Consider the following 23,462-nt stretch of genomic DNA (forward strand, 5'->3'; position numbering starts at 1 on the left):
GCTAATTTAATCTGCACACATATTTGCCTTTTATTTTGATGTTTAATCTATAATTGTATTGGTAACCCAATCCTCCTATGATATCATAGAAATTTGAACTTAAAAACTAAAGAAATTTCACATTAGTCACTTGTAAATGAGTTGTCACTCACATACACAAAAGATGAAGACTGTAGTTCAATATACTCTGCTGACTTTATCTGGAACCAGACACCAAACAACAATGAATCTTTAGTACAATTCTGCAGAGGAGCTGAAGTTTTACAAATACATGAATACAATCATCTTTTTTCTCCAGTCATTGTTCTCTGCTATAGCACCATTTTAATGAGAACAATTAGTTGATCTTCCCCATTTGTATTTCCAGCAATGGAGATGGCGGCACACCTTGGCCTGGCTGGTGAAGATTGGGTACGAGAGCTGCTTCTTCACAGAACCCGCTGATCCCTTTTCAAGAGTCCCATTCTCCACGCCTAATGGACTTTGCAACCGCGCTTTTGTCTTTGCTGATTTGGTGGGCGTCGTTTGTCTCACAAGCCCTCTTAAAGCCTTCAATGGCCTCCTAGCCTGCAAATAATGAATGAAAACCGGCACCATTTTAACTTCTACCTTACCAAGATTCCAAGAAAGTTCGAGTTTGTACTTACTCTCCGCGTAAAAGTTAGGTCTTCCTTGGGTACATCTTGTGTCTAGAATCTGGCTCGAACTAGCCTGAATCCCGACTGCATAACTTGAAGATTTCTCGAGAGTTTCATAAAAAAATTGAATCTTTAAACATGAACTGGAACATAATCAGCGTCCGACATTTGCAACCACAGGTCATCTAGCATTGCATATATTTTTTCTCGTTCTGGATGCTGACAATCTTCGGCCAAGAAAACATGAATCCTATCTTTGGCCTCGATCCAACTTTGGCCTGGAGCTTTTTTGATACCTTTTTGTCTCATTGAACCTTTCACTGCGGCAAAATCTTTCCAATTTCCAGTAGAAGCATATATGTTGCAGAGTAACACGTGGGCTGCAGAGTTCGAGGGATCGATCTTCAAAACATTCTCTGCAGCCCTTCTTCCAACATCGAGATTATTACGTGTTTTACAGGCCGCCAACAGTGTTTTCCACATCACGATGTCAGGATCGAATGGCATTTGATTGATAAAAGCTTCGGCCTCGTCTATGCAGCCAGCTCGAGCAAACATGTCAACGACACAAGAACAGTGCTCTCTCGTAGGTACAATTCCGTGCTCCATTTCCATTTGCTGGAACATCTGCCACCCCTCCTTTACCAGCCCAAAATGACTACAAGCTGTTAAAACCCCGACAAATGTTACCTGGCTTGGTTTGACACCTAAATTCCTCATTTCCCCGAAAAGCTTTAGGGCTTCTTCCCCATATCCGAACTGAGCGTACCCCACAATCAAACTACTCCACGAGAATACATCACGATTCTCCATACCATCAAAGAGCTTCCTCGCATTTTCCATTGAGCCGCACTTAACATACATGTCAATTAATCCATTACTGATTGTGATGTCGAGACTAAGCCCGGTTCTCAGAGCATAGCAGTGAGCTTGATCTCCCATTTCTAGAGAGGCTACCTTCCCACAAGCCCCAACTATATTGACTAAAGTAATACGATCAGGCTTATAATGAGATTGAAGCATCATCTTAAATAGCGAGAAAACTTCTCCTGCCTCATTGTGTTGTATAAACACCGTAAGAATAGCATTCCATGAAACTAGATCAGCATTGTGTTGAATTTCCCCGAACATCCTATATGCACTAAAAAGGTCTGAACAATTTGAATACATCGAAAGCAAGGTATTAGATACCGGAATGTACAAATCAAACCCCATCTTGATAATAAAACCGTGTACCTGTTTTCCCTGAAACAGGGCTAAGGGACTAACAAAAGCACAGAGAAGAGAACGCATTGTGAGATCATCTGGAGTAAAGTCCAGATGCCTCATCTCCGAAAATAAAGCCAATGCTTCACTAGCATCGCCACTACTAGAAAACCCGGTAATAATTGCATTCCAGGACACTATATCAGGGTTGTCTATCTGGTAGAATGCAGTTTTTGCAGATTCTAACAAGCCACACCTCGCATACATATCAGCAAGAGAGCAACCCGCATAAGTATCTTGCCCTAGCCCATATTTTATACAAATACCATGTACTTGTCTTCCATATTCAGGCTGCAAAAGACTGCTGCAGGCGCTAAATACACTGCCAAAAATAAATTCATTCGCCTGGTAAATTCCATGACCAAACATCTCTCTAAAATGATGCAGGGCTTCCAACTCATAGCCAAGTTGCGAAAAACCAGCTATGATTGAACTCCATGAGATCAAGTCCTTCAACTTGATACGAGAAAACACATTCGCTGCCTCGTTAATCATGCTGAACTTTGTATACATCGCAACCAGAGCATTTTGAGCAATAAGATGAGAATTACTTTCTGACTTTATAACCTGGCAATGCAACTGCTGTCCTAACTCTAGCTCACCCAAATTAGAGCAAGCTTTGAGTAAGCTCCCAAAAGTGAATGGGTCTGGCATTATTCCCGACTGGCGCATCTGAAAATACAATCTTATTGCTTCTATTTCCTGATCATTTTGCGAGTACCCAGCAATAACTGAAGTCCAAGATACCACATTCCGCTCCACCATTTGATCAAAAACCCTTCTAGCATCCCTCATTGATCCACACTTTCCAAACATATTAAGAACATGATTCTGAAAGATCATATCGGGTTCATAACCAGACATCAAGACATGGTTGTAAAGTTTTCGTGCAGAGTCCAAGGACCGTAAGGATGAGCAGGCGTATACCAAATTAGTATATGTGCTGGGATATACATGATAAATCGTAGTCCTTTTCAATAGCTCGAATGCCTCGAGAGCTCCTTTAAATAGCTTCCGTTTGCACAATGAGCTTATGTAATCATTACTCCATTGTTCGTTTATGAAGTTTGGTGCAGTGTTCTGACTAATATTAATAGATGTGGATAGCAGTCTTTTGAGTAATTCTTTCAGACAATTCGTCGAGCATGGTGAATGTGGGAGGAGACCAAGCATTTGCAAGTACGTCAAAGACCGGAACTTTTGAGTGGTTCCCGCAAGAATGATATGCCTGCTGACAACAAAGAATTAGATAAAAAATAAATATTGATAAAAGGAAATAAGTATCGTGATGAAGAATGGATACTAATACGAGAATATCACCATTGTTGGAATTGGTTGCAGATAAATACATTTTAAAAATTTGTATCCTCACTAAATGTTTAATGCTTTAATTGAGGTGGACTACTTAAATATGATAATAGATTTGGTAAAAGGTCCCGAGTTCAAATCCCTCACTTGTTTATCAAAATATTTTCACTCGTTAGGCCCATCCAGAAGTGCTCATCTCATACAGTCATACATGAATGGGAATGTTTTAGACAAATATAAAACAACAAATAAATGTGAAAATCTCACAAACAGCAAAAATTTTGTGCAACAAACTTGTCAGTACAATAACAAGTTAATTGCTCTTTCTAACTAATATCAGCCACTACTAGAACTTAGAAGAGATGGTTTTGAAAAACTAATAAACCATACACAAACCATTGAATCGAAGCAACAAGAACATTACGAGTAAAAAATATGCAGTACTAGAATTACAAGTAAAGTGGTTAGAAAACAGTGTTCTTGGCCCATTATATTACAAGGTGAAGTGATAAGAGTTAACAATACAACACATATTGTGGCACATGATAATGAATGGAAGGCAAACCCATACATGCATTATTATGCTACAATCTACCTTGCGGACGATACATATACACAGAAGAGCTAAAAACAATGTTTACATATTTGTATCTTTATATCATGTAGAAATGCTGCAGCGAAGCTTTAAGGTACACAAGTAAATGCTGGAAGGATGAAAGATCTAAACTTTACCGCCAGAAGTGACAAAGATCGAAGAAAATTCAACAATTGAGCAGACGAAGAATTGGGGGTTCTGTATTTCTTTCTGTTTAAGAGTCCAGACGCAATTTCGTGGGTTCCACATTTGGGTATTAGGGATTGCTGTCTCTTTAAAATTTTGATGGGCTAGATCAGCAAGAAGAGGCTGGACCGAACCGGATCACCATTTTTTTTTTTTTTAATATATATATATATAAATTTTAAGCACCGCATCCAATATCTCTATCTAATCTTGTAATACAAAGTTAAATCAACAAGTGAAAACCCTAAGAGTGTGAATTGAGTAAATATCATCTTGTGATTGTCGAGCTAGACTAAATTGACTAGGATTACCTTAATAGAAGACCATTTGACAAATAATCATGTGAATTTAGGGGTGTGCATTCGGTTAACCGAACCGAACTACCAAAACCGAATTAACCGAGCTTGTTAAACCCTTTAACCGTTAACCGAACCGAAGTTTCTAGTTCCGAATTAACCGAACCGAAATTTTTTTCGGTTAACCGATTAACCGAAATTTTAAATCAAAATTTGAAATTATTTAAATACAAAGTAAATCCAAACATCATGCATGCTGCAAATAAATAGCTTATTACACATTTCTCATTATCAGTTAGATTTACTGCAGATGCAATTTCAGGGTTGAAAAACGTGCTTTATAATTTTGATACATAAGAATAATATAGCAAGAAATTTAAGAGAATTCGTTTCTTGCTCCATTTATCAGTTATTACAGTTCCAATATGCCACAGAACAAAGTGCCTTGTGGTTCTACAACCCTATATCCACAAGCTTCTCATTCAAACAAGAATATTTCAACCCTATATCCACAAGCTTCTCATTCAAACAAGAATATTTCCCCTTGCCTATGACATGGAAAACATTGTGCTTGAACAATTGTACACAAAAGCCTCAAACATAAACATTGTGCTTGAACAATTGTACACAAAAGCCTCAAACATAGTCAATTATAAAGCCATATGCATCCATGTAATTAATTAGAACCAATTATCTATGGAAGACTAATTATTAATTAATTAGAACCAATTATCTATGGCATACAAAAATGGTGTAAATTAAGCAGTTAATCTCACTGCAGCAACAAATCCAGAATCACAACACAAGGAGAGGCCATTTGACCTCTTCTACAAAGAGTCAAATTAACAAGAATATCATGATCATAAAACTATGAATAGACAAAATTATTGTATAGGAATCCCTAAAATAAAAAACAAGGTACTGTTAAAACTTAATAATCTTGGAAATATATACATATATACCTAGTCGGCGACAGAGAAGATTCAGGACGCAGTGGCGGATGACGGTGGCATACTGGCCTGGTCGCCTGGGGGCTAGAGCAGACGCCGGAGAAGATGGTGGCGCCGTGGCGGACTGGCGATGGCCTCGACCCCTAGAGTAGGTCCTCGTGGAGTCGTGGACGGAGAAGATGGCCGCCCGCCGGTGGATACGCCGGACAGTGAGAGAGAGAGTCGAGAGACAGAGTGCGAGAGGGTGGGTGAGAGGCAGTGAGGTAAATTAGGGATTTGGCTTTGGTTATTATTATTATTATTATTATTATTATTATATATATATTAAAATTTTCGATTAATTCGGTTAACCGGCTGTTTCGAATCGAATTAACCGTTAACCGAAATTTTGGAAATCTTTTAACCATTCACCGAACCGAAAAATTTCGGTTACGGTTAACCGAAAATGTTCGGTTCGGTCGGTTAATTACGGTTAACCGAAATTTTGCACACCCTTACATGTGATAGGGTTGCCCCTCAAAGACCATTTGACAATATGTGAAGATGAATCAAATCAGTTGAACTCGTTACATTACAGTTGTTTAGCTCTTTTGTGTGATTTGCTGACTATTACAAAGGAATTGAGTTTTACCCTTACATTCTCAAATAATAACGGTTAGATTTCCTCATCACACACGTGTCCGTATGTGTGAGTGAGAGAGAAGACTGAATCACCATTTAATCCGCACACATAAAATATCACATTTGTCCTTTAAATGAGTTGTCCCTCAGAGAGAATAACTATAAATATATTTATATAATTTAAAAATAATTAACTAAAAATGGCACAACAGTGTTAAACTCTTTGGGTACATTGACAATATAAAAATGATATACAATATCAATCTGAATCAATAAAAGATGGTTTCTTGAACTGTTACAATCCCAGCAATGGAAGAAAGGAAAATATGAAGACTGTAGTCCAATGAACTCTGTTGACTTTTGTCTGGAACCAGACACCAAACAACAATGAATCTATAAGGTACAATGCTATAGAGAAGTGGAAGTTTTACAAATATATGAATTCAAATCAACCAACATAACATACTGATAGAGCACCATTTTAGTGAGAAACACTTTAGTTGGTCTCCCCATTTGTGTTAACAGTGGAGATGTTCACCTTTGGCGGGCCCGAGTGTCGCCTTGGCCTGGCTGGTGAAGGCGGGTACGAGAGCCGCTTCTTGACAGAGCCTGCTGAGCCCTTTTCGGGAGTCACATTCTCCATGCCTAATGGACTTTGCAAGCGCGTTTTAGCCTTTGCTGACTTGGTGGGCGTCATGTAGCTCGGTATGGACTGGAAGCTTGCCAAACTCTCGTCGTCTCTTACTGACGACCCCGCAATGCTATGCCTCCTATTGCGCTCGGATTGGATGCTGAGCATGCTTTTAGTGTCGTCATCTTGGCTCGTTGCGCTCACTCTTGGGCTTGGTAGTTTTGTTTTCCTGGCAGAGGGCGGCTTGGATGCAGGAGTAGCGGGGGAATGGTGGGTTGAACCGGGCTTTTGGCTGGATGGCGAAAAGGGCTGTTCGTTGTTTAGCTGATGACGAGCAAATGACCTTGTAATTTCGCCCCCAATAATGCTAACACCGCCACTTTTCACAGACGACTGATCATTTTTAAGCTCTTTCTCCGACATGCTCTGAGCCTCCAAAGACCTCCCGCCCATCCATCGTTCCAACCAGCTCCAACCCCACTGAGGATTCGTTGGATCCATGAACAATAGGTTGGAAGATCTCGATGACTTCTTCCAGGTTTGCTGTCAGATAAGAAAATTCCATGTGTAAAGTTAACATTTTTTTAGTTCAGCATTTTTAGACACTATAATGTTATACTTCACAGATATAAAATCTCAGCAAATTGCTACTTGATGAGAATATCGATAAGCAAATGCTCTTTATTTATACCCTCTCGAGTCTCGATGAGGGTGTAAACGCAAATAGAGGCAATAGTTACCTGATGAGAATATGAATAAGCTAATGCTCTTTCCCGTCTCATGGCAGCTTCATACTTGCTTAGCAAGCTTGCTTCAATTTGCTCCTTTGATTGTATACTATCATCCCATCCATCCCCTCTCTGCCAAACATTTTAAACAACAGGCTTAGAAAAGAGCTGATCGTCCTACAATACCCTCAGTATTCATCGTAATATGTGACTTTCCCTCACCCGTAACTCAAGTGGAAAATAAAGCACAAAGAGACAAAATTCAACTATCTTACTTATAAAGAACAAGCCATGAACCGCAAAATTTCTTTCACCAAAAAGAAAAAATGAACCGCAAAATTTCAGTATAGAGCCTTAAAAGATATTTGTCAACAGGAAATTTGGCTATAGAAAGCTTTTGGCAGTAACAGCACGTGTTAAAATATTGGATACTAAAATAAAGATAAATGAGCTTGTATCAATTGTGCTATAATAACAAACTCTTTGGAAATAAGAGATTCACATTTCAAGGAAGGATGCTCTCCTGGTAAAGAATTCAGATAATTAATTCAAACTTGCCCACAAAGGCGAAATTCCCTCACCCCCAGGGCATCCACACCCCGGCCCGACAGGATAGTGGTGGGGAAAATCCCGGTTGATTGACATTCGAACTTATAGCTAGTGAAGTTGCTAATGCCCACCTGATTGACTGACAGCAAATTTGTTTTCATAATATAGATACAATGGGCCACAGTTGTAAACCTTTTTTCTGAAGAAAGTTGGCCGAGAGAAGAGAACTCACCCTCAAGCTCTCGAGTTCTTTTGCATGTTTTTGCAAAAGCTGTCTCTGTAGAGCTCGATTTTCCTCCAGCATCCTATTCCTTCTAGAGTGTATCTGTGACTGTACACGAGAAAGCGCCTGCATACATTTCAGAGCATTTGCAGTTTGTCGTTTCACAGTAGGTCCATCAACAAGTGATTTTAATCTCACAAGCCCTCTTAAAGCCTTCAATGCCCTCCTAGCCTGTGAATAATGAATGAAAACAGAAACCATTTTAACTTCTACCTTACCAAGACCTCCTCCCAGAAAAGAAAATACAAGTACATTTTTTGAAGAAAATGAGTTCTAAATAATGCTAGGAATTATAGAGCCAGAAAATTAGGATATACAGCTACATACCAGGTATCCTCGGAAAGCAGTCTGAATCTTGATTGTGGCATCTTCTTCCCTTGATTTGCCGGCAAAGTGAGCTGGCGTAGGCCGAACAACTTCTGAAGCGATCTGAGCAGTTGGAGCAGAAGATTCAGCTGCTGATGCAGTAGCAATTGCAACCGGGTAAGATTGTACTGTCTGCTCTTTCTCCTCATCTGCCAATTTCAACTCTTCCACCAGAGGAAGTGGATGCGGGGGTGATACTTTGGAAGTTTCTTGATTTGAAGATTCTGGAACCAGAGGCTGTTCTTTCTCAACCCATTTCTTGTTTGATTTACTCACTTTCTGAAAACAAGAATGCATGAGTCAGAAGTCCTTTGCAGATAGGAAGAGTAACAACATTATGATCACAAGAAAAAGCATATTCTTTGTTTATTAACTAAGAACAGCAATATTAAGAAAGGACTAAGCAAGCACAATTGCACAGAGGAAATTCAAATGCAAGGAGCTCAAACAATCCAGAACACAATACCTTTCCTTTCTTTTCTGGGCTGAAAGCCTTCTTTATTGAAGAAAACCAGCTGCCTTTCCTCCCCATTTGTTATTTCATTCCCCAATCTGTATTCTGGAGCAAAACACAATGTCAAAGTTCATCACTTCACCTTTGATAGCACGCAGCCACTACCCGAGGGTGTGCACAGAGTAAACCCCCACCTTGTAACCCTAGCAAGCAAAGGACCATAAGGAGATAAACCAGTCTAGGTTGCCTATAACTGACTGACTCAAAACAAGAAAGCCAATAGGCCACTCCAGTTGGGAGTCAAACTTGTAACCTCGTAGTTACCAAGTTAACATCCGACCAACTTGGATGGAGTTGCCCCGAAAGTGAGCATCTTTGATTGGTTTTCTAGAGAGGTTACACAGGTTTTAAAAAAAATTAAAATTAAAATTAAATACCTTTGTACACTATGAACAATTGTAACTGGTTCTCAAACAGTGTGAGATCTCATTGAACAAATCTAGAGGGTAAACATGGCTGCAATTAAGGAAGCTATTATCCTGAACCCAGATACTAAAACAGTGAGAACTTCAAGAAAAGACTACAAATTTCCATTATGGAATTCCCTACCAGCCTTCTTTTCTACCATTTCCTCGGTGACCAAAAAGCAGCTAAACTCATTCCCCAATTCACAAGAATCAACTTGCAGACCCACAGAAATCTAGTCATGGAAGATAAGGCACTACCCAGTACCCAGAATCAAAATCCCAACAATTCTCAAAAAGAAGAATGGATTTTTAACACATTTCACACTAAAAAAGAGCAGAATTTTTTACATATTTCTAAAGAAAGAAGGAGCTGAAGAATACCAGTTAGTGAGAACTTCCAGATCTCAGGAAGTCTTGTAGTTCTTCACAGTTTCCTTTCAATCTGTACACAGAACTAAAAAATAATGACAATAATAATGGGGAAAAAAAAGTCGGACCCTCCTCTCTTCTTCCGGTGACAGTGAGGTGAGGAAGGAGATCAGATCTCACCAAAGAAGAATTCAACCATGAGAGGGAACCTAAGATTACAAGCTGGTATACTGGGCCCCACACAATTATCTTAGCTCAACTATTATTTATGGCATTAACCATGTTCAAACGATGATTAGATACTCCAGTTTAATTCTCTCCCTCTCTATCTCTTCTTCCCTTGAGAGTCGCTCAGCTATTTTTCTTTAATACTACGGACTCTGTTACAATGTAGTATTTATTATAACTACTTTCTACAGCTGTCTTTTTACATTGTTTGAGACAACGAAAGTAAATTAGCTCAATTAAGTTGGACATAACTGATCGATTCAAATCAAGAGCATGAATAGATTGCTCTTGACGGGGTTTGACCAACTTAATCGGAATTGTGTTATATTTATATTTTATATGTTATATACTCAGTAATACTATCAAATTTTCATTCTCCAATTATTATAAATTTGACCAAATCTCAACTACAATATAACTCATAATTTGGAACAATTTTTACCTTAATGGTCCATGTGATCACAATCATCACACTCATAAGAACTTAGGAGATTCATATAATACAGCAATAAATAAAATAATGAATACTGTAATTATTATTATAAGTAATTAAGATGTGGAAAGAATCCTAATTATTCATTAGATATAAGTAATTACAAGTAATTAAGAGGTGGAAAGAATCCTAATTAATCATTAGATGTAATAATACTTTGGTTGTTCATCTGATCCAACCAAAAAGAGCACATTTCATGATAGATAAATGTATTGTCTTTTTCTCCTGTTGTTGCTGCTAAAGAAAAGATGTTTCCATGATTTGTTTGGATTTGTTAAATCTATAGATTCTAAGTGCTATGCCGACAACATTAGATGCTTTTTTAATATTTAATGTGTACAATATTAAACTATTGGTTTGGGTTTGGTAAGTAATTAAGTTGACTATTAGCCATTCTGTTCACAAACCATTGTCTATTAAGAAATATAGAGACTTATAGGAAAGAAAATGACAGTTTTAATACTTTAATTGTGACCAAAGAATACAAAATTCAAGAGAGATGTAATATCTTCAAGAAATGTAGAATACAAAATGCCAAAAAAAAAACATATAAATATTTAAAAAAAAACATAATGAATACATTAATTCTATATGACTTGGCCTTTTTTAGGTCGGAAGAAATTTATTATTATTTTTTAATTTCATAGATGTGCATCTCACCCCTCTCAAAGACTAGAAAGAGCGGGATTAAAGGCTAAAAAAGGACTAAAAAGAGCGGGATTATGGGTTTTATGATCAGAGAAAGAGAAGGGGGTGTGGGTCAATGGGGAACCGGTAGGGAGGGGGGCAATCCACCGAATTCACATAAAAATTTGTCAACATATTAAAATAAGAAACATTCATAGAAAAATAACCCGATAAAGTTTCAGTAATTTAGTGAAAGGAAATGGTGTTTTCAAAATGTAGAAACTAAAAGATAAAATCTTTGAGAGTTTTTGTGCATCATAAGTAATACTGTATATTTATTGAACATCATATCTTAGTAGAAATTATACCATTTCTTTCATCATTGTTGGAGATATTTATGAATTCATTCACCACAAGTTCCAGCAAGTATCATGCAAGTTGTTAAAAGGTTAAATCAAGAAAGCAATTAACCACCAAAAGGAATATGGATTCTTAGGTTGATTGGAGATTTGCTAGATTCTTAGAGCTGAATTCATGACCAGATCTGGAAGGGATTCCAAGAAGTAAAAATGGGCAAACAAAACTTCTTTCACAGCCACAACATCATAACTCCTTTTGACAAGATTTCTATGAAAAATTTGGCTCATCTTAACTGCCCTGACAGATCAGCACCAGCAGAGGCAATTTTATTATCTTGCCATGGTGGCAACTTGGACCATGCCCACACTCAATCCACAATAGTTTACTAATCAAAACCACATCACCTCAAGTAAAAGTAAATGACGGTTTAGTGACACAAATTGGCTCTCAGTGGCAGCATTGACTTTTTGTGCTTTCAGTAGGTTGAGAAAGTAACAATGAACAAATACTAAAATGTAACAGAGTCAATAATACTAAAAGAACAACTCGAGCTCTTCCTTTTCAATTAAGAGTGAATGCACAAAGTAAAGATCCTTCAACAAAAACTCAATCAAGGTAATACAATTAGCTCCTTAAACAATAAAAACAAGCAAAAAGAAAAAAAAATGCTTGTCTCCTAAAATTTCCTAAACTCTAATAGGAGCAAAACAAACAATCACATAGAACCACCAAATAATTAATGATATAGATAAAAAGATGGTGAGAAAACGGGTGTAAATTATCATTCTGCAATGGATTAGGATATTAACTAATCAAAATGTCTATTAACCAAGACTCGATTGGATTAAGATCGTTCAAAGGTCTATATGTATGCAGCAATTGCCCATGAATAATAAACCGAGACTCGACTGAATTAGTGATCATTCAGAACTCTTCACTTATTTCTGAGCTTTGCCTTTAGGAACAGAATCACAAAACTCCAGTCCTTCAAGTCCTTGAAGAATCCATTCTGGAGCATCTGAAAGCCAGAGTGAAACTTTTCTCTCCTCATTCTTGAAATCTGGGTGTCTAGGTTTCACAGTTCCCTTAGCTTTTCTTCCGCGATAATCCTTCCACTGTTTTGGATTCTTGATTAGGTCCTTCCAATCCTTCACTTGCTCAACATTCATAGTCTTTCTGCTGAACCTGAACCCTTTCTTATTACCCTTTTTCTGCTTCACAGAGACATCATCATCATCATCCTCATTTTCCAATCCAGAAATCCCTGAAAGCTCCCTCTTCAAACCCACCACAAAGTTCATGATTTGGACCAGAAGATGAACAGTTTTTTGGTTCCCATGATCTCCACTCAACTGCCCAGAAACATAAATGCAATCATTTTTCTTCACATGGAACTTGGCGATGACAGCCAAATCTCCTTGAAACACAACAGGAATCGACAGAGATGGGCTGGAAACAGTGGAAAGTATGACAGTCTTAGCCACACGCCTGCCATCGGGCAAATCCTCTAACTGAACTGGGCAGTCAACAAAACCGATCAGATCCACGGAATTCGCAACATTTGAGTGGAAGGGAATTTCGCAGAAAGGGAGGGGCTTTGATTCGCCCTCGGGTTTTGGGGGATTAAATGAGGTTCGTGGTGAGGGGTCTTGAGCTTTTTGGACTCTGGGTTCTCTCGATTTGGAGGAAAAGAGAGAAGACTGTTGGAGGGATGTGAGGGTTTGCAGTAAGACGATGCATTTTCTTGATTGCAGTTGGGTTGATATTGCTTTTGTGAGGAAATTCATCGGTTTTTCATTACAAGGATCGAGTGACGAAAAGAGCGAAAGGGCATTAGGGCATAAAGAAGAAGATCTCCATTTTAGCTCGGTCTTGTAGCGATTGGCGTGGGAGGAGGAAGAGCCAAGCCCAAGAGTGCCTGCACTTTGGCTTGGTGGTGGCTTTCATGTGGCGGATTTTAGGGTGGTAGGGTTTCAAACCAATTGGTTTTCAAAAAAAAAAAAAATTGTCTATTGAGTTTCTTGACGAGATCAATCAATTATAGACAACTCCAGTTATATCATAATTACACATCCAGGTAGCACTGTGAGGGACCGATTAGGGTTAAGTCAATCGAATCGATTAGGGTTAAACATTCTGTACCTACCATTAACAATTTTTGTACATGTAACAAATACAAAATCTTAAAGTTATTTTTGAACCAGAGTCTACAATGCAAGTAGACCCTGATCCATGGTATAATTTGACGCAGGAGTGTGTTAGTTTAGATTTCTATAGTAATTAAAAAAAAAAAAAAAAAAAAAGTCGATGACATTGCCACATTTGATTATTTATTACAACCTACATCCATCTTAGGTTAGTTTTTGAAGCAATATGAAAATTTCACAATCTTGGTATAAAAATGTCAAGAATTACTTGAACCAATGGCATTTAAAACCTCTCCACCTATTTGATATTTGTACAGAAGGCAGGCAAGCAGTACAGCAGAATGGTTTCAAGGGGGCTAGAGTATTGGCACACAAGGGGAGAGACATCAAAATTCCAGTGAACATTTGCAGGAGTGTCTCAGAATACATCATCATCACTGCTCTTTTTACTCTTCAAGTCCATATTCATCCCCATAGTACTTGTCCAGCAACTCATTAGCCATGCCCCTCAGTTCTTCGTTTTCGTGGAATTGGTATCGCTCCAAGGCTTCGATGCCATCCTCCTTCTCCACGAGCTTTGGGCCCTCGCGGTTTGGAATTCCCCTTAGAACCTGTGGTCGGGCAACAGAGAAAGGTCAGCCGATCTTTGTAGAACACAATTCAACTCGCATGATCCTTTCAAGAGTTTATAGTAATGGATTAACGTTGTTCACACTTCACTACTAGCTCCATATTTTGCATCCTTCAACTCTATTTTACCCACTGTTGCAAAAATCGGTCTAGGCGCAGGCGATTTCCCTCCTGGGCGCCTGCCTAGCACCAAATTCGGCCGACTAGGCCACCTAGCGCCTAACTCGGCTAAGTTAACTCGTCCTGGTCGGTTCAGCCTTGCTAATTTTACACACTCACACACGTGCACTGTTTTTTATTAGTTAGCCGCATAGGCTGTCTAAGCGCTAAGCGCTCCTCTACCGCCCGACTAGAGCCTAGCGCTTATTGGGGCTTGCCAAGCCTAAGTGGGTCAAGGATGATGGAAAGCAAAAGTAACTACTTACCAGCTCGAGAAATTGCATCCCGAGTCTTGCAGCCTCAGCGTCGACTGATCTTACTAAATCAACGAATCCGGAAAGGCATCCTCTTCCCACGAGGGAAACCAAGTGTTCCAGGATCAACTTTGGCATTCCAGAACCGTCATCCGGGGCAACACAGAGGTTGCCCAGAACATATGCTACCTCCTTTTTTATGTCAAAAGGTGCTGTCGAAAGAAGGTGCAATAACACGGGCAACGCATCGCTTGAATGTATTAATTTCTTATGTTCTGCAGACCCGGCTGCTAGATTAGATAGTACCCATGCTGCTTCCTGCAAAAATCACGGAAGTTTAAATACCTGTTGTAACAATGTAACTGACTCCGAAAGTATGATGAATAGTGCAAGTAGTTTACCTTCTTCAAGATACGATGTTCACTTTTCAAACACTTCACCTGTGCTTGGATAAACGCATCTGAAGTTGCCACAACACGGTGGTTTTACAATCAAAATCGTTTCAGAATACTAATCTCTTTTCTTTACAAACACGGAAGATATAGGAGGAGAGAAGAAAACTAGCCTGTTATCTCGTTTCCAGCGACAAGAACAACATTAGTTATACGAGTTTCACCGGCCACAAGATTACCTAAACTCCGTAGGACCTGCAATAGATAGAGCATTGAAAAATTCAGACAAACTGAATGTTAATCAATTTCTATAACAAAAGTCGATAAAATTTACATTTACAGCATATTACCGGGATAAGCAGCTGCAGGCTATTTGTCTCATTCAACCTTTCTATCAGAATTTGAAGGAGATCGCTCTTCGCAAGTATGCTGGTAGCGAAATTTGACAGGGCAGAGAGATACACAACAACCCATGCTACTTCAGTGGCCAACTCAACATCTCTGATTCACCGCCAAAAATAAACATTCAAATATCAAGAAAGCATCATTTAATGACTCGGTGTCGTCATTCAAAGATATAGTTTGCTTCCTCTAATCATAAAAGTGAATAACATTTGTATGAGGAGGAATCTACAAGAGACAAATAAGCAGTTAAATGGCACAATGGAACATTGTTATAATAAGTTTTTCTCGGTAATGCCTAGCATCAATGATCTCAAAGCTTTTGGTTCTCATATCGTAGACCCTACGGAAAGTTGTTCTTTGGATGACATATACGTATGAAAGGATCCACATCATGCATTCTACGAAAAATTGCTCATATGGTTAGATATAGCGAGCAAGCTTCTTCTAGCCAACCTTATTTGACATCTGCTCAACTAAAAGTTAGCGGTAAACAGGTGATGGATGCAGTTCATAAATCGAGCCATCGAGGTGTGAAAAATTAGGAACATTACAGAGCTTGTGTATTGCAATGTCAGCATACCAAATTAACATCAACTTACGCTTTCTTCAAATGCCGAAGAATTGCATCAAGTACACCATCAATTCTTATCAACTCTGTTGCTGCTTTAGGGTCTGGTCCCTGCATAGAATCAGTAATGTTCCATTATCCAAAACAAATGAAATCTTCATAGTAATTAAGGAAAATTTCATAGTAATTAAGGAACCTTAATCAGGTTTGACAATGCCCAAGCTGCAGTTCTCACGGTTGATCCCTTGTTTGGAAACATCATTCTTGCCAGAGGTGGCAAGGCTCCTTGCGATAGGAGAACGCTTCTCAATTCGTCCCCTTCACCGGCAACATTTCCTAATGCCCATGCACATTGCTCCGCAACAGGCGAGGAACTCTTTTCTACATAATAGAAAAGAGACCAGAAGCAACTAGGATTATAAAGAATTTCAAGCGATTATTATATCAACAAAGAATTAACGAAAATATAAACAAGCACACTTCCAAATCAATATGGAGAAGCTGACACCAACCTCCTAGATGAGCAATGAGCAAAGGTAATGCGGGCAACAAAGCTTTTGTTTCATCAGGTCTTCCTGCTGCTATATTTGTAAGACACCAAGCCGCTTCAAGCAACTATAGCACCAAAATAAAAATAAATAAAACACAAGTATTGGTTTGCAGTTTTGCAGTGATTAATACAATTTCATGACAAGAACCCCGACAAACTACAAGCATCAGGTAATGTCAGCTAACCCCAGCCTTTACCCTTTTGATCAAGAACCCAAAGTTTGGAGCCATAAATTGTATTATTGTACAGTAAATTGAAACTAATCTAAGTGAAGTTTGATATTCAGTCAATCAAGAATAGGGGAGAATAGCATTACAAGATTGCATATATACTATATTTCTGAAGTTCAACCTGCTGACTACAACCCAAAGGAAATAAGAACTACGCAGCTACTTAGTAAACACCATCAATTCATCACAATGCTCATAATGCCTCTAACCTGTTCATCTGGAGACCCAAATGAAAGACATTTCACAAGGAGAGGCAGAGCTCCAGCCTCAAGAGCAGCTTCAACAGGAGGGAACTCTGACCTAGACAGCAGACGTCTTAGCTCACGGAGAGCACTCACTCTTTTGTGTACAGCACCTTTCCCCCTAACAGTCAAATGAGAGAGTCTGATTAATAATAATAGAAGCAATGATAGCATTGACCACCAAAGGAAATAAGGAAGGTGCTGGTTATACAAACACCACCTAAAAGACCTCTTTTTTTAGAAATCACATATGTTTAATTTATCAGACCGGGTGTTTGGGTTTAAATAGTTACTGAACATGTGAAATAAAACTGTCCCAATGCTTACCTTTACGAGCCACAGAAATGAATAACTCAATTCAAGCTATATTATTGAAAACATAAATGATAGCAAATTAGCAATTAATCATGCACGTTTAAACATTTTGAGAAATATTCACATAGGAGACATATCAGCATTATCTAAAGATAAATGGTCTCTTAATTATGCCATATATAAAAGAAGTGTTAGTTAACATACTGATGGGCAACAGCAAGTTTTAATTCTTCCACAGCTGATGAAGTCTGAACCTCCAAAATAGATTGCTCTTCATCAATCATCATATCAGCTTCAGGAGCAACATCAGAATCACCAGTAACTCCCGCCCTGCAAAGGCGCTTTGTTCTCATCAGCGCTTCTCTTCTTTCTTTCCCCACTGTAACCGCACTCTCCCGTCTTCTTTGTGCAGCAACATTCCCAACTGCAACACCAAAGACATTCATTATATGATGTCTAAGCACCTATATGAACAGAAGGTGAAACTGTAACCTAAAGATTAAGGGGCAAGTTGCAACTAAAGCAAACCCAATCTTCCAAATGAATCACCATATACACCTTTCTATAAACAAATTTTTTTAAAAAATCCAGGCTTTCCATATAGAAAGCAAGCATCTTGTTATCATTCAGAAGTGAAGAAATAACATTTATGTTTGATAACAACAATATTGTAACATTTTATCAATTTTAATCTGTTCCTTGAAGATTCTATAGTTACCAAAATAAATACAAATACAGTGCTTAAATAAGCCAAACAAAGAATCCACATAGAGCTTCACAAACTTCAGTGTGCAAAATTTTCAGCTGTGACCTAAGAATGCACAATAAGATACTCACATTTCCTAACTATATCCTTTCAAATTAAAGAAAAGCTATAAACTTTAGTGCTAAAAAAAATGGGCTTTAGGGTGAAACCATGCCTGATGACTTTATGGGGTCTCTTTTATGAGAAGCCGCGCCTTCATCCGCCATTACTGCTGAAGTAAGCTCCAAGACTAAGTTCTCCACTTGGATTTCCGGTGAATAGCAGTTTAAAGCCTTAAGCTTTTAGCTGCTGGGGTTTATGATTTTGGATTTTTTTGTGGTGTTCAACTCCACTCAGTGTGATATGATTGTTCCCCTTTCTCGGCGCTCGCCCGAGAACCGAAAATGGGGGCTGTTTTCGGTTTCGGCGCTCAATTTAGCGACCTCTGGTTTTCGTGCCTGCGCGTTTGGGTGCGAGGACAACTGTAATCCGGTTTGGGGATATCTTATTCCTAATCGCGGTTATAGACATTTTAAAATACCCTATGAGAAACAAAAACTGCACTATGGTACTATCATTTGGGGATACTTGAATTATTTGAAAATAATAATTAAACTCTCAAATTTTAAAGCAATTGCAATTAAATTTTTAATACTGAAATAATATTATTTCAAGTGAATAAGCTTTGTCTAAGACTCTAATTAAGTGGATACTTACAAGAGAAAAATGTATTTATATATAGCCATGTTTGGTAAATGGAATTGAATGTGTTATAATATATAACTAGTTGATATCATTAGTTGATTATAGAAAAGTGTTTGGTAAACTTTAATATGCTTACCTACAATTTTACAAGTTACTCAAGATGGTGTATGGCCACACTTCTCGAGGAGGCGCGCTATTGATGTTTAAAATATTGATAATTGTCATACATGCTTTGTGTAGTCCCATTAGTCTAAACTCAATATTTGTTTTTTTTTTTCCAGTCAATGTATTACGGAGTACATTATTGTTCTAATTGAATGAAATATGTAATTGCCAACGTAGTGTGATAGCACCTCTGTTACTATTTTAAATGAGTGGTCACATAATTGATTATCGAACTCCGTGATGGGCCATTTGGATTCATTGGACTGAAATAAGGCACATCTTACCTTCAATCCATAAACAAATCATTGCTCTCCCTCCTTTAATCCATGAACAAATCATTATCAACACATGATGATGTACACATTGCTTCCTAGCATGATAACTGATAAAGAATACTGAGAGAGTTGAGATCATTTATTTAGAAAGGAGATTTGACAACTTTGGTTAAAAACAGTGACAATTTTAACAAATATCATAATAGTATATTTGAAAGGAGATTTGACAACTTTGGTTAAAAACAGTGACAATTTTAACAAATATCATAATAGTATATTTGATACTCCAAAATAGTAGTTATTTCATATTTTTATCATCACCTAAAAAAAATTATAAATGCAGCATAGAATGGGGACCTAACTAGTAAAACAAAAACTTGGTTGTGCTACCAAATAGTTATGAACATATACTACACTGTAACATCAGTAATATAATTAAGAAATATAAATCATTACTTTGTATTGTATAAATATAAGAATGAAACATGAGTCGTAACTTAATCTTATAAAATTTTGATATTATATTAATAATTCAGTACATATATTATAATATAAACATGTGAGACAAATCCATATAAAGTGTAGATGCATCCCCATCACTAGGTATATACAATTCCAATCTACTAAAGAGAACAGATAAAAGAAAAAACAAACAATATTGGGAAAAGAATAAAAAGGTTAACAAAATCCTATATAGCTTCTTTTTTTTGTTGTTTTGTTTTTTGAAAACACAAAATCCTATATAGCTGTGTGCAGGAGTTGTTTGGACATTGTCCATCTATGAAGAACCTGGCCATCAACATCATAGAACACAATCCCAATATCATTCTCAACCAACTGCACAGACATGAATCCTTGCCCATCATAGAAGAATGACACCCCTTTCCTGTCCATTGTAACATCTCCCCTCCACGCCTTCGACCCCGCCCCGCTCGTCATAAATTGAATCGGGCTGCAATCATAATGCACACAAGTCAAACAAACAGTAAAAAACATTTTTTTTTCTACACTGTTTGAGTGACAAAAGAAATTCGCAGTTACAACCCGACAGGATGCAAAGGATTTGTGACCCTATCTAGCAAAGACTACAAAGCATGGTTGCATTAAACGCTAGACGGGCGGTAGACTAGCGTCTATTGCCTAAGCGACCGACCTAGTTAACTTGACCAAATTGGACGAGTTAGGCGCTAAGCGGCTGCCTAAGAGCAATTCGCTTCAGCCAAGGGACACCTAGCGCCGAATTGCTCTTAGGCGGTGCCTAAGCAGATTTTTGATACAGTCTAGGTTTTTCATGGCTGATCGACCGGTCAATTCGACCAACTTGATTGAATTGTCCCAAAAATGTCATTTTTCACTCACCTTTCGTCGTCAGAGATGTGTTCCAGGGAATGGTCGTGGCCGTTCATGTACAGATCGACGTTGTAGGTCTGCAATTTCCAAGATCAAACAAAGAATGTCGTCAGCCCGATCGGAACCGTGAACGACGATGAAACTAAGGCGTTTTCCGAACATCATTAACTTACCCGGAGAATGGGAAGAAGGCGTTCGACGAGCTCTTTGGTGTCGCCGTGGTGCCCGGCGCTCCTAATCGCATGATGCCCGATGACTATCCTCCATTTTGCGGTGGATTTCATCAATGCATATTCAAGACCCTGAAAGAACCAATATGAAAAAACATTGTTTTTCGCGAACAAAAAAAAATCAACTGAAAACCAAATCTTCATCGTCATCGTACTCACGTTTAGCACATTTTTGGTGTACGTCTGCTGAGGGAAAACGCCACGCCAATCGTAGACATGCTCGGGAGAATTGAAGTATTCATCCACAAATGGTGTCGTGTCCACAAAGAACAAATCAACAATTTCTGAAAATAAAATTTGGTATCCCGTCAGACTAATCTAGATTCTGTTCCGGTCACGAATTTAATACTCTATCAAACTAATTCAAATTCAATTCAGATCATGAATGAATCAATTCGGGTCACAAATTTAGTTGGGGGGAACGATTTGTCTGGTTAATTAATTCCGTTAAGGAACGCCTGCTAACTAGTTGCAGGCGTTTGAGGCAATAACAGGTCTATAATGCCTTTAAAAGATATTATGGGCAGACTAATTCAAATTCAATTCGATCAAGAATGAATCAGTTTGGATCACAAATTATTAATCTAGATTCAGTTTAGGCCATCAAATTTGATATTCAATTGACTAATTTAAATTTGGTTCGGATTTTGGATTGTTATATGAAGAAGAACATAAAAATTCACCTGTGTTGACAACAAAAGACCTTAAACATAGCCATCTGCTATCAAGTTTTCTGAGGTGAGAGCTAAGTTGTGCCTCAGCATCTCCTCTGTAATCATGGTTGCCCAGAACTGCAAATTGTCACCACTTTCATTAACAAATACACAAACAAAAAAAAAAGGGATTCTGGGAAGCTGTGGAAATGGCGATTTGAACATACCGGAATACCATTGTTTCTGCAAGCTTTCTGATGTATAAACGTCGGTGAAAGATTCTGTGAAAGCCTGATCGTGTTCCCCTGTCAACCCATTATCATAGAAGTTGTCACCCGTTGATACAACGAAATCAATGGCCAATTGCTCTCCAATTTCCCCCATCTGCATTCATGTCCACAAAACTTGTATCAATCAATCTGGGAACCATGGCATCTATTAATCCGGACAACTCAGTCAAGTTAATTAGGTCATTAACCCCATAATCATAAAATTACAATTTTAATTCTAGTAGAAACAATCTATTGAGCTTTTAAATTTAAGTCCATTAATCTACCTTCTTGTAGGCTTAGCATCTAATTCAGCTGACTCGGCCGCCTAGGCGATCCATCTAGGCCTAGTCTAGGCCTAATTCAACAGACTCACCCGCCTAGGGCCTAATTCAGCAGCCTAGGCATCCGCCTCGCCTAACTCGACTGAATAATTGTCCATTTCGATTGAGTTAACCGAGTTAATTCAGTCTGTTTTTCATCATATATACATCCACACACGTGCACTGTTTTTTTAGTTAGCCGTATAGGCACCAGCAGGTGCGTAGGTCATTTAGGTGCTAGGGACTCTTCTATCGCCCTACTAGAGCCTAACGCTTATATGATTCAAAAAGAAAAGAAAACATCATAATTAATGTGGGTGATTCACCTGAAAGGCAACCTGGGATTGGTTATAATCGCCCTTTCTTCCCCAGTCACCGATTACCAAGAAACTGAGGCTGCCATCGCCCTTGGTGGGGTGATGAAACGTCGGAAGCTCAGCGATGGCGGACGCAAAACAAAGCCCAAAAACAACGCCCACCCACAGGCACAGAACCATGGAAATCCCCGAATACACCGCCATGGCTCTGTGAAAACAATGAATGAAAAAAAGGAAAAGAAAAGAAAAGATTCAACAAATGTGAATGAATCTTCACAAACTACTACCCTCTCTGATCGATGGTGAACAGAATATGAATGCTGATGAATTTGAGGAAGAACTGTTCAAACTGTGTATATATAGGCCGGGAAAAAAGTTGAATCTTTATGGGTGGTTAAAGTCGGACGGTAATGAATTCAACGGACAAGAATGTAGGATGTCTGGTTTGGATTAGTGGGGATTAATGATCAGGCGAATATGCGGGTGAATATGCATGCGGATAAGCGGAGAATATTCTGAGGTATTTCTTCTTCCTGTAATGTCAGTGATCTATTATTATTATTATTAATTTCTCAGACCCATAGGATACTAGGATACAACTGAAAGCAAATTATTGGTCATAATAAAAAGTAATTTTCTTTTGAGAAAATAAAAAGTAACTTTTTAATATATTAAAAATATATTATACATGTACTGATGTATATTATATAAAATAATGTACGTTTTATGAATATACTGCTAGTTTTTAATATATTAAAAATATATTATTCGTATATTGAAGATATATTATTTGATAATATGATCTACACAATAATAATTTTGTACGACGAATATTTTGTGATGATATTCTTGATCATTTTTTAAAAAATATTTGTAATTCATTTTGTGAAGGATTTAATGATAGATTCCTTTAATGACTTCAATTCTTATGCCAACACGATAACACCTATTAAGCATTTAAGTGAAATTGGCAAATTATGCTATGAATTTGGGTTCACTTTTCAAGGTGGATCCACGTTCATGTTCACAATTTAAAAATTTTGTATTCACAATTTTAGAACTCTATATTCATAATTTCAAATCTTAATATACAAAATTACATTACTCAATATTCACAATTTTG

The 23,462-nt window shown here is 38.0% G+C and overlaps 5 protein-coding genes across 7 annotated transcripts; all 5 read right to left on the bottom strand.

Moving 5' to 3' along the window:
* Positions 1-92: 92 nt before the first annotated feature.
* On the bottom strand, positions 93-5,506 carry LOC115997089 (pentatricopeptide repeat-containing protein At3g53360, mitochondrial). 2 transcript variants are annotated; one of them, XM_031236564.1, is made up of 3 exons: positions 5,252-5,506; positions 648-3,132; positions 93-567 (listed from the first exon to the last, which is right to left on the bottom strand). In XM_031236564.1, exon 2 carries the CDS (start codon positions 3,075-3,077, stop codon positions 771-773), a length of 2,307 nt encoding a protein of 768 aa, XP_031092424.1. In that variant the 5' UTR covers positions 3,078-3,132; positions 5,252-5,506; the 3' UTR covers positions 93-567; positions 648-770. The 2 variants fall into 2 exon arrangements, with proteins under 2 accessions (XP_031092424.1, XP_031092425.1); XM_031236565.1 differs by having other exon boundaries at positions 648-3,135.
* A 562-nt stretch (positions 5,507-6,068) lies between these two features.
* On the bottom strand, positions 6,069-9,932 carry LOC115997116 (protein IQ-DOMAIN 1-like). 2 transcript variants are annotated; one of them, XM_031236617.1, is made up of 6 exons: positions 9,720-9,932; positions 8,884-9,074; positions 8,379-8,696; positions 8,001-8,222; positions 7,232-7,351; positions 6,069-7,034 (listed from the first exon to the last, which is right to left on the bottom strand). In XM_031236617.1, the coding sequence occupies exons 2-6, from the start codon at positions 8,947-8,949 to the stop codon at positions 6,357-6,359; spliced, it is 1,404 nt and encodes a 467-aa protein (XP_031092477.1). In that variant the 5' UTR covers positions 8,950-9,074; positions 9,720-9,932; the 3' UTR covers positions 6,069-6,356. The 2 variants fall into 2 exon arrangements, with proteins under 2 accessions (XP_031092477.1, XP_031092476.1); XM_031236616.1 differs by having other exon boundaries at positions 8,884-8,976; positions 9,720-9,931.
* Positions 9,933-11,949: 2,017 nt separating this feature from the next.
* On the bottom strand, positions 11,950-13,364 carry LOC115996849 (protein OSB2, chloroplastic-like). The gene has a single exon (XM_031236282.1). The coding sequence runs from the start codon at positions 13,200-13,202 to the stop codon at positions 12,354-12,356; it is 849 nt and encodes a 282-aa protein (XP_031092142.1). The 5' UTR covers positions 13,203-13,364; the 3' UTR covers positions 11,950-12,353.
* Positions 13,365-13,707: 343 nt separating this feature from the next.
* On the bottom strand, positions 13,708-18,532 carry LOC115996848 (importin subunit alpha-9). Its single transcript, XM_031236281.1, has 11 exons — positions 18,228-18,532; positions 17,512-17,731; positions 16,960-17,113; positions 16,483-16,585; positions 16,167-16,351; positions 16,002-16,081; positions 15,348-15,498; positions 15,171-15,252; positions 15,007-15,065; positions 14,618-14,923; positions 13,708-14,173 (listed from the first exon to the last, which is right to left on the bottom strand). The coding sequence occupies exons 1-11, from the start codon at positions 18,277-18,279 to the stop codon at positions 14,009-14,011; spliced, it is 1,557 nt and encodes a 518-aa protein (XP_031092141.1). The 5' UTR covers positions 18,280-18,532; the 3' UTR covers positions 13,708-14,008.
* Positions 18,533-19,690: 1,158 nt separating this feature from the next.
* LOC115997087 (purple acid phosphatase 17-like) lies at positions 19,691-22,751 on the bottom strand. Its single transcript, XM_031236561.1, has 7 exons — positions 22,349-22,751; positions 21,658-21,814; positions 21,461-21,568; positions 20,937-21,061; positions 20,721-20,849; positions 20,557-20,624; positions 19,691-20,149 (listed from the first exon to the last, which is right to left on the bottom strand). The coding sequence occupies exons 1-7, from the start codon at positions 22,541-22,543 to the stop codon at positions 19,936-19,938; spliced, it is 996 nt and encodes a 331-aa protein (XP_031092421.1). The 5' UTR covers positions 22,544-22,751; the 3' UTR covers positions 19,691-19,935.
* Positions 22,752-23,462: the final 711 nt, after the last annotated feature.

Source organism: Ipomoea triloba, chromosome 11, assembly GCF_003576645.1.
Source record: "Ipomoea triloba cultivar NCNSP0323 chromosome 11, ASM357664v1".
Classification (NCBI taxonomy): domain Eukaryota; kingdom Viridiplantae; phylum Streptophyta; class Magnoliopsida; order Solanales; family Convolvulaceae; genus Ipomoea; species Ipomoea triloba.

Bases quoted from the DNA above. Each gene is read 5' to 3' on its own strand.
- LOC115997089 (XM_031236564.1), bottom strand. From the start codon at position 3,077: ATGCTTGGTCTCCTCCCACATTCACCATGCTCGACGAATTGTCTGAAA.
- LOC115997087 (XM_031236561.1), bottom strand. From the start codon at position 22,543: ATGGCGGTGTATTCGGGGATTTCCATGGTTCTGTGCCTGTGGGTGGGC. The intron at 20,850-20,936 runs GTGAGTACGATG...TGGTTCTTTCAG, and splicing joins ACACCAAAAATGTGCTAAAC to GGTCTTGAATATGCATTGAT. The intron at 20,150-20,556 runs GTGAGTGAAAAA...TTATGATTGCAG, and splicing joins CACATCTCTGACGACGAAAG to CCCGATTCAATTTATGACGA.
- LOC115997116 (XM_031236617.1), bottom strand. From the start codon at position 8,949: ATGGGGAGGAAAGGCAGCTGGTTTTCTTCAATAAAGAAGGCTTTCAGC. The intron at 8,697-8,883 runs GTATTGTGTTCT...TCTTGTTTTCAG, and splicing joins GCCCAGAAAAGAAAGGAAAG to AAAGTGAGTAAATCAAACAA. The intron at 8,223-8,378 runs GTATGTAGCTGT...CATTATTCACAG, and splicing joins CTGCTTTCCGAGGATACCTG to GCTAGGAGGGCATTGAAGGC.
- LOC115996849 (XM_031236282.1), bottom strand. From the start codon at position 13,202: ATGAATTTCCTCACAAAAGCAATATCAACCCAACTGCAATCAAGAAAA.
- LOC115996848 (XM_031236281.1), bottom strand. From the start codon at position 18,279: ATGGCGGATGAAGGCGCGGCTTCTCATAAAAGAGACCCCATAAAGTCA. The intron at 16,586-16,959 runs GTTAGAGGCATT...TTGGTGCTATAG, and splicing joins TTGGGTCTCCAGATGAACAG to TTGCTTGAAGCGGCTTGGTG. The intron at 15,499-16,001 runs GTAAGTTGATGT...GCGGTGAATCAG, and splicing joins CTTCGGCATTTGAAGAAAGC to AGATGTTGAGTTGGCCACTG.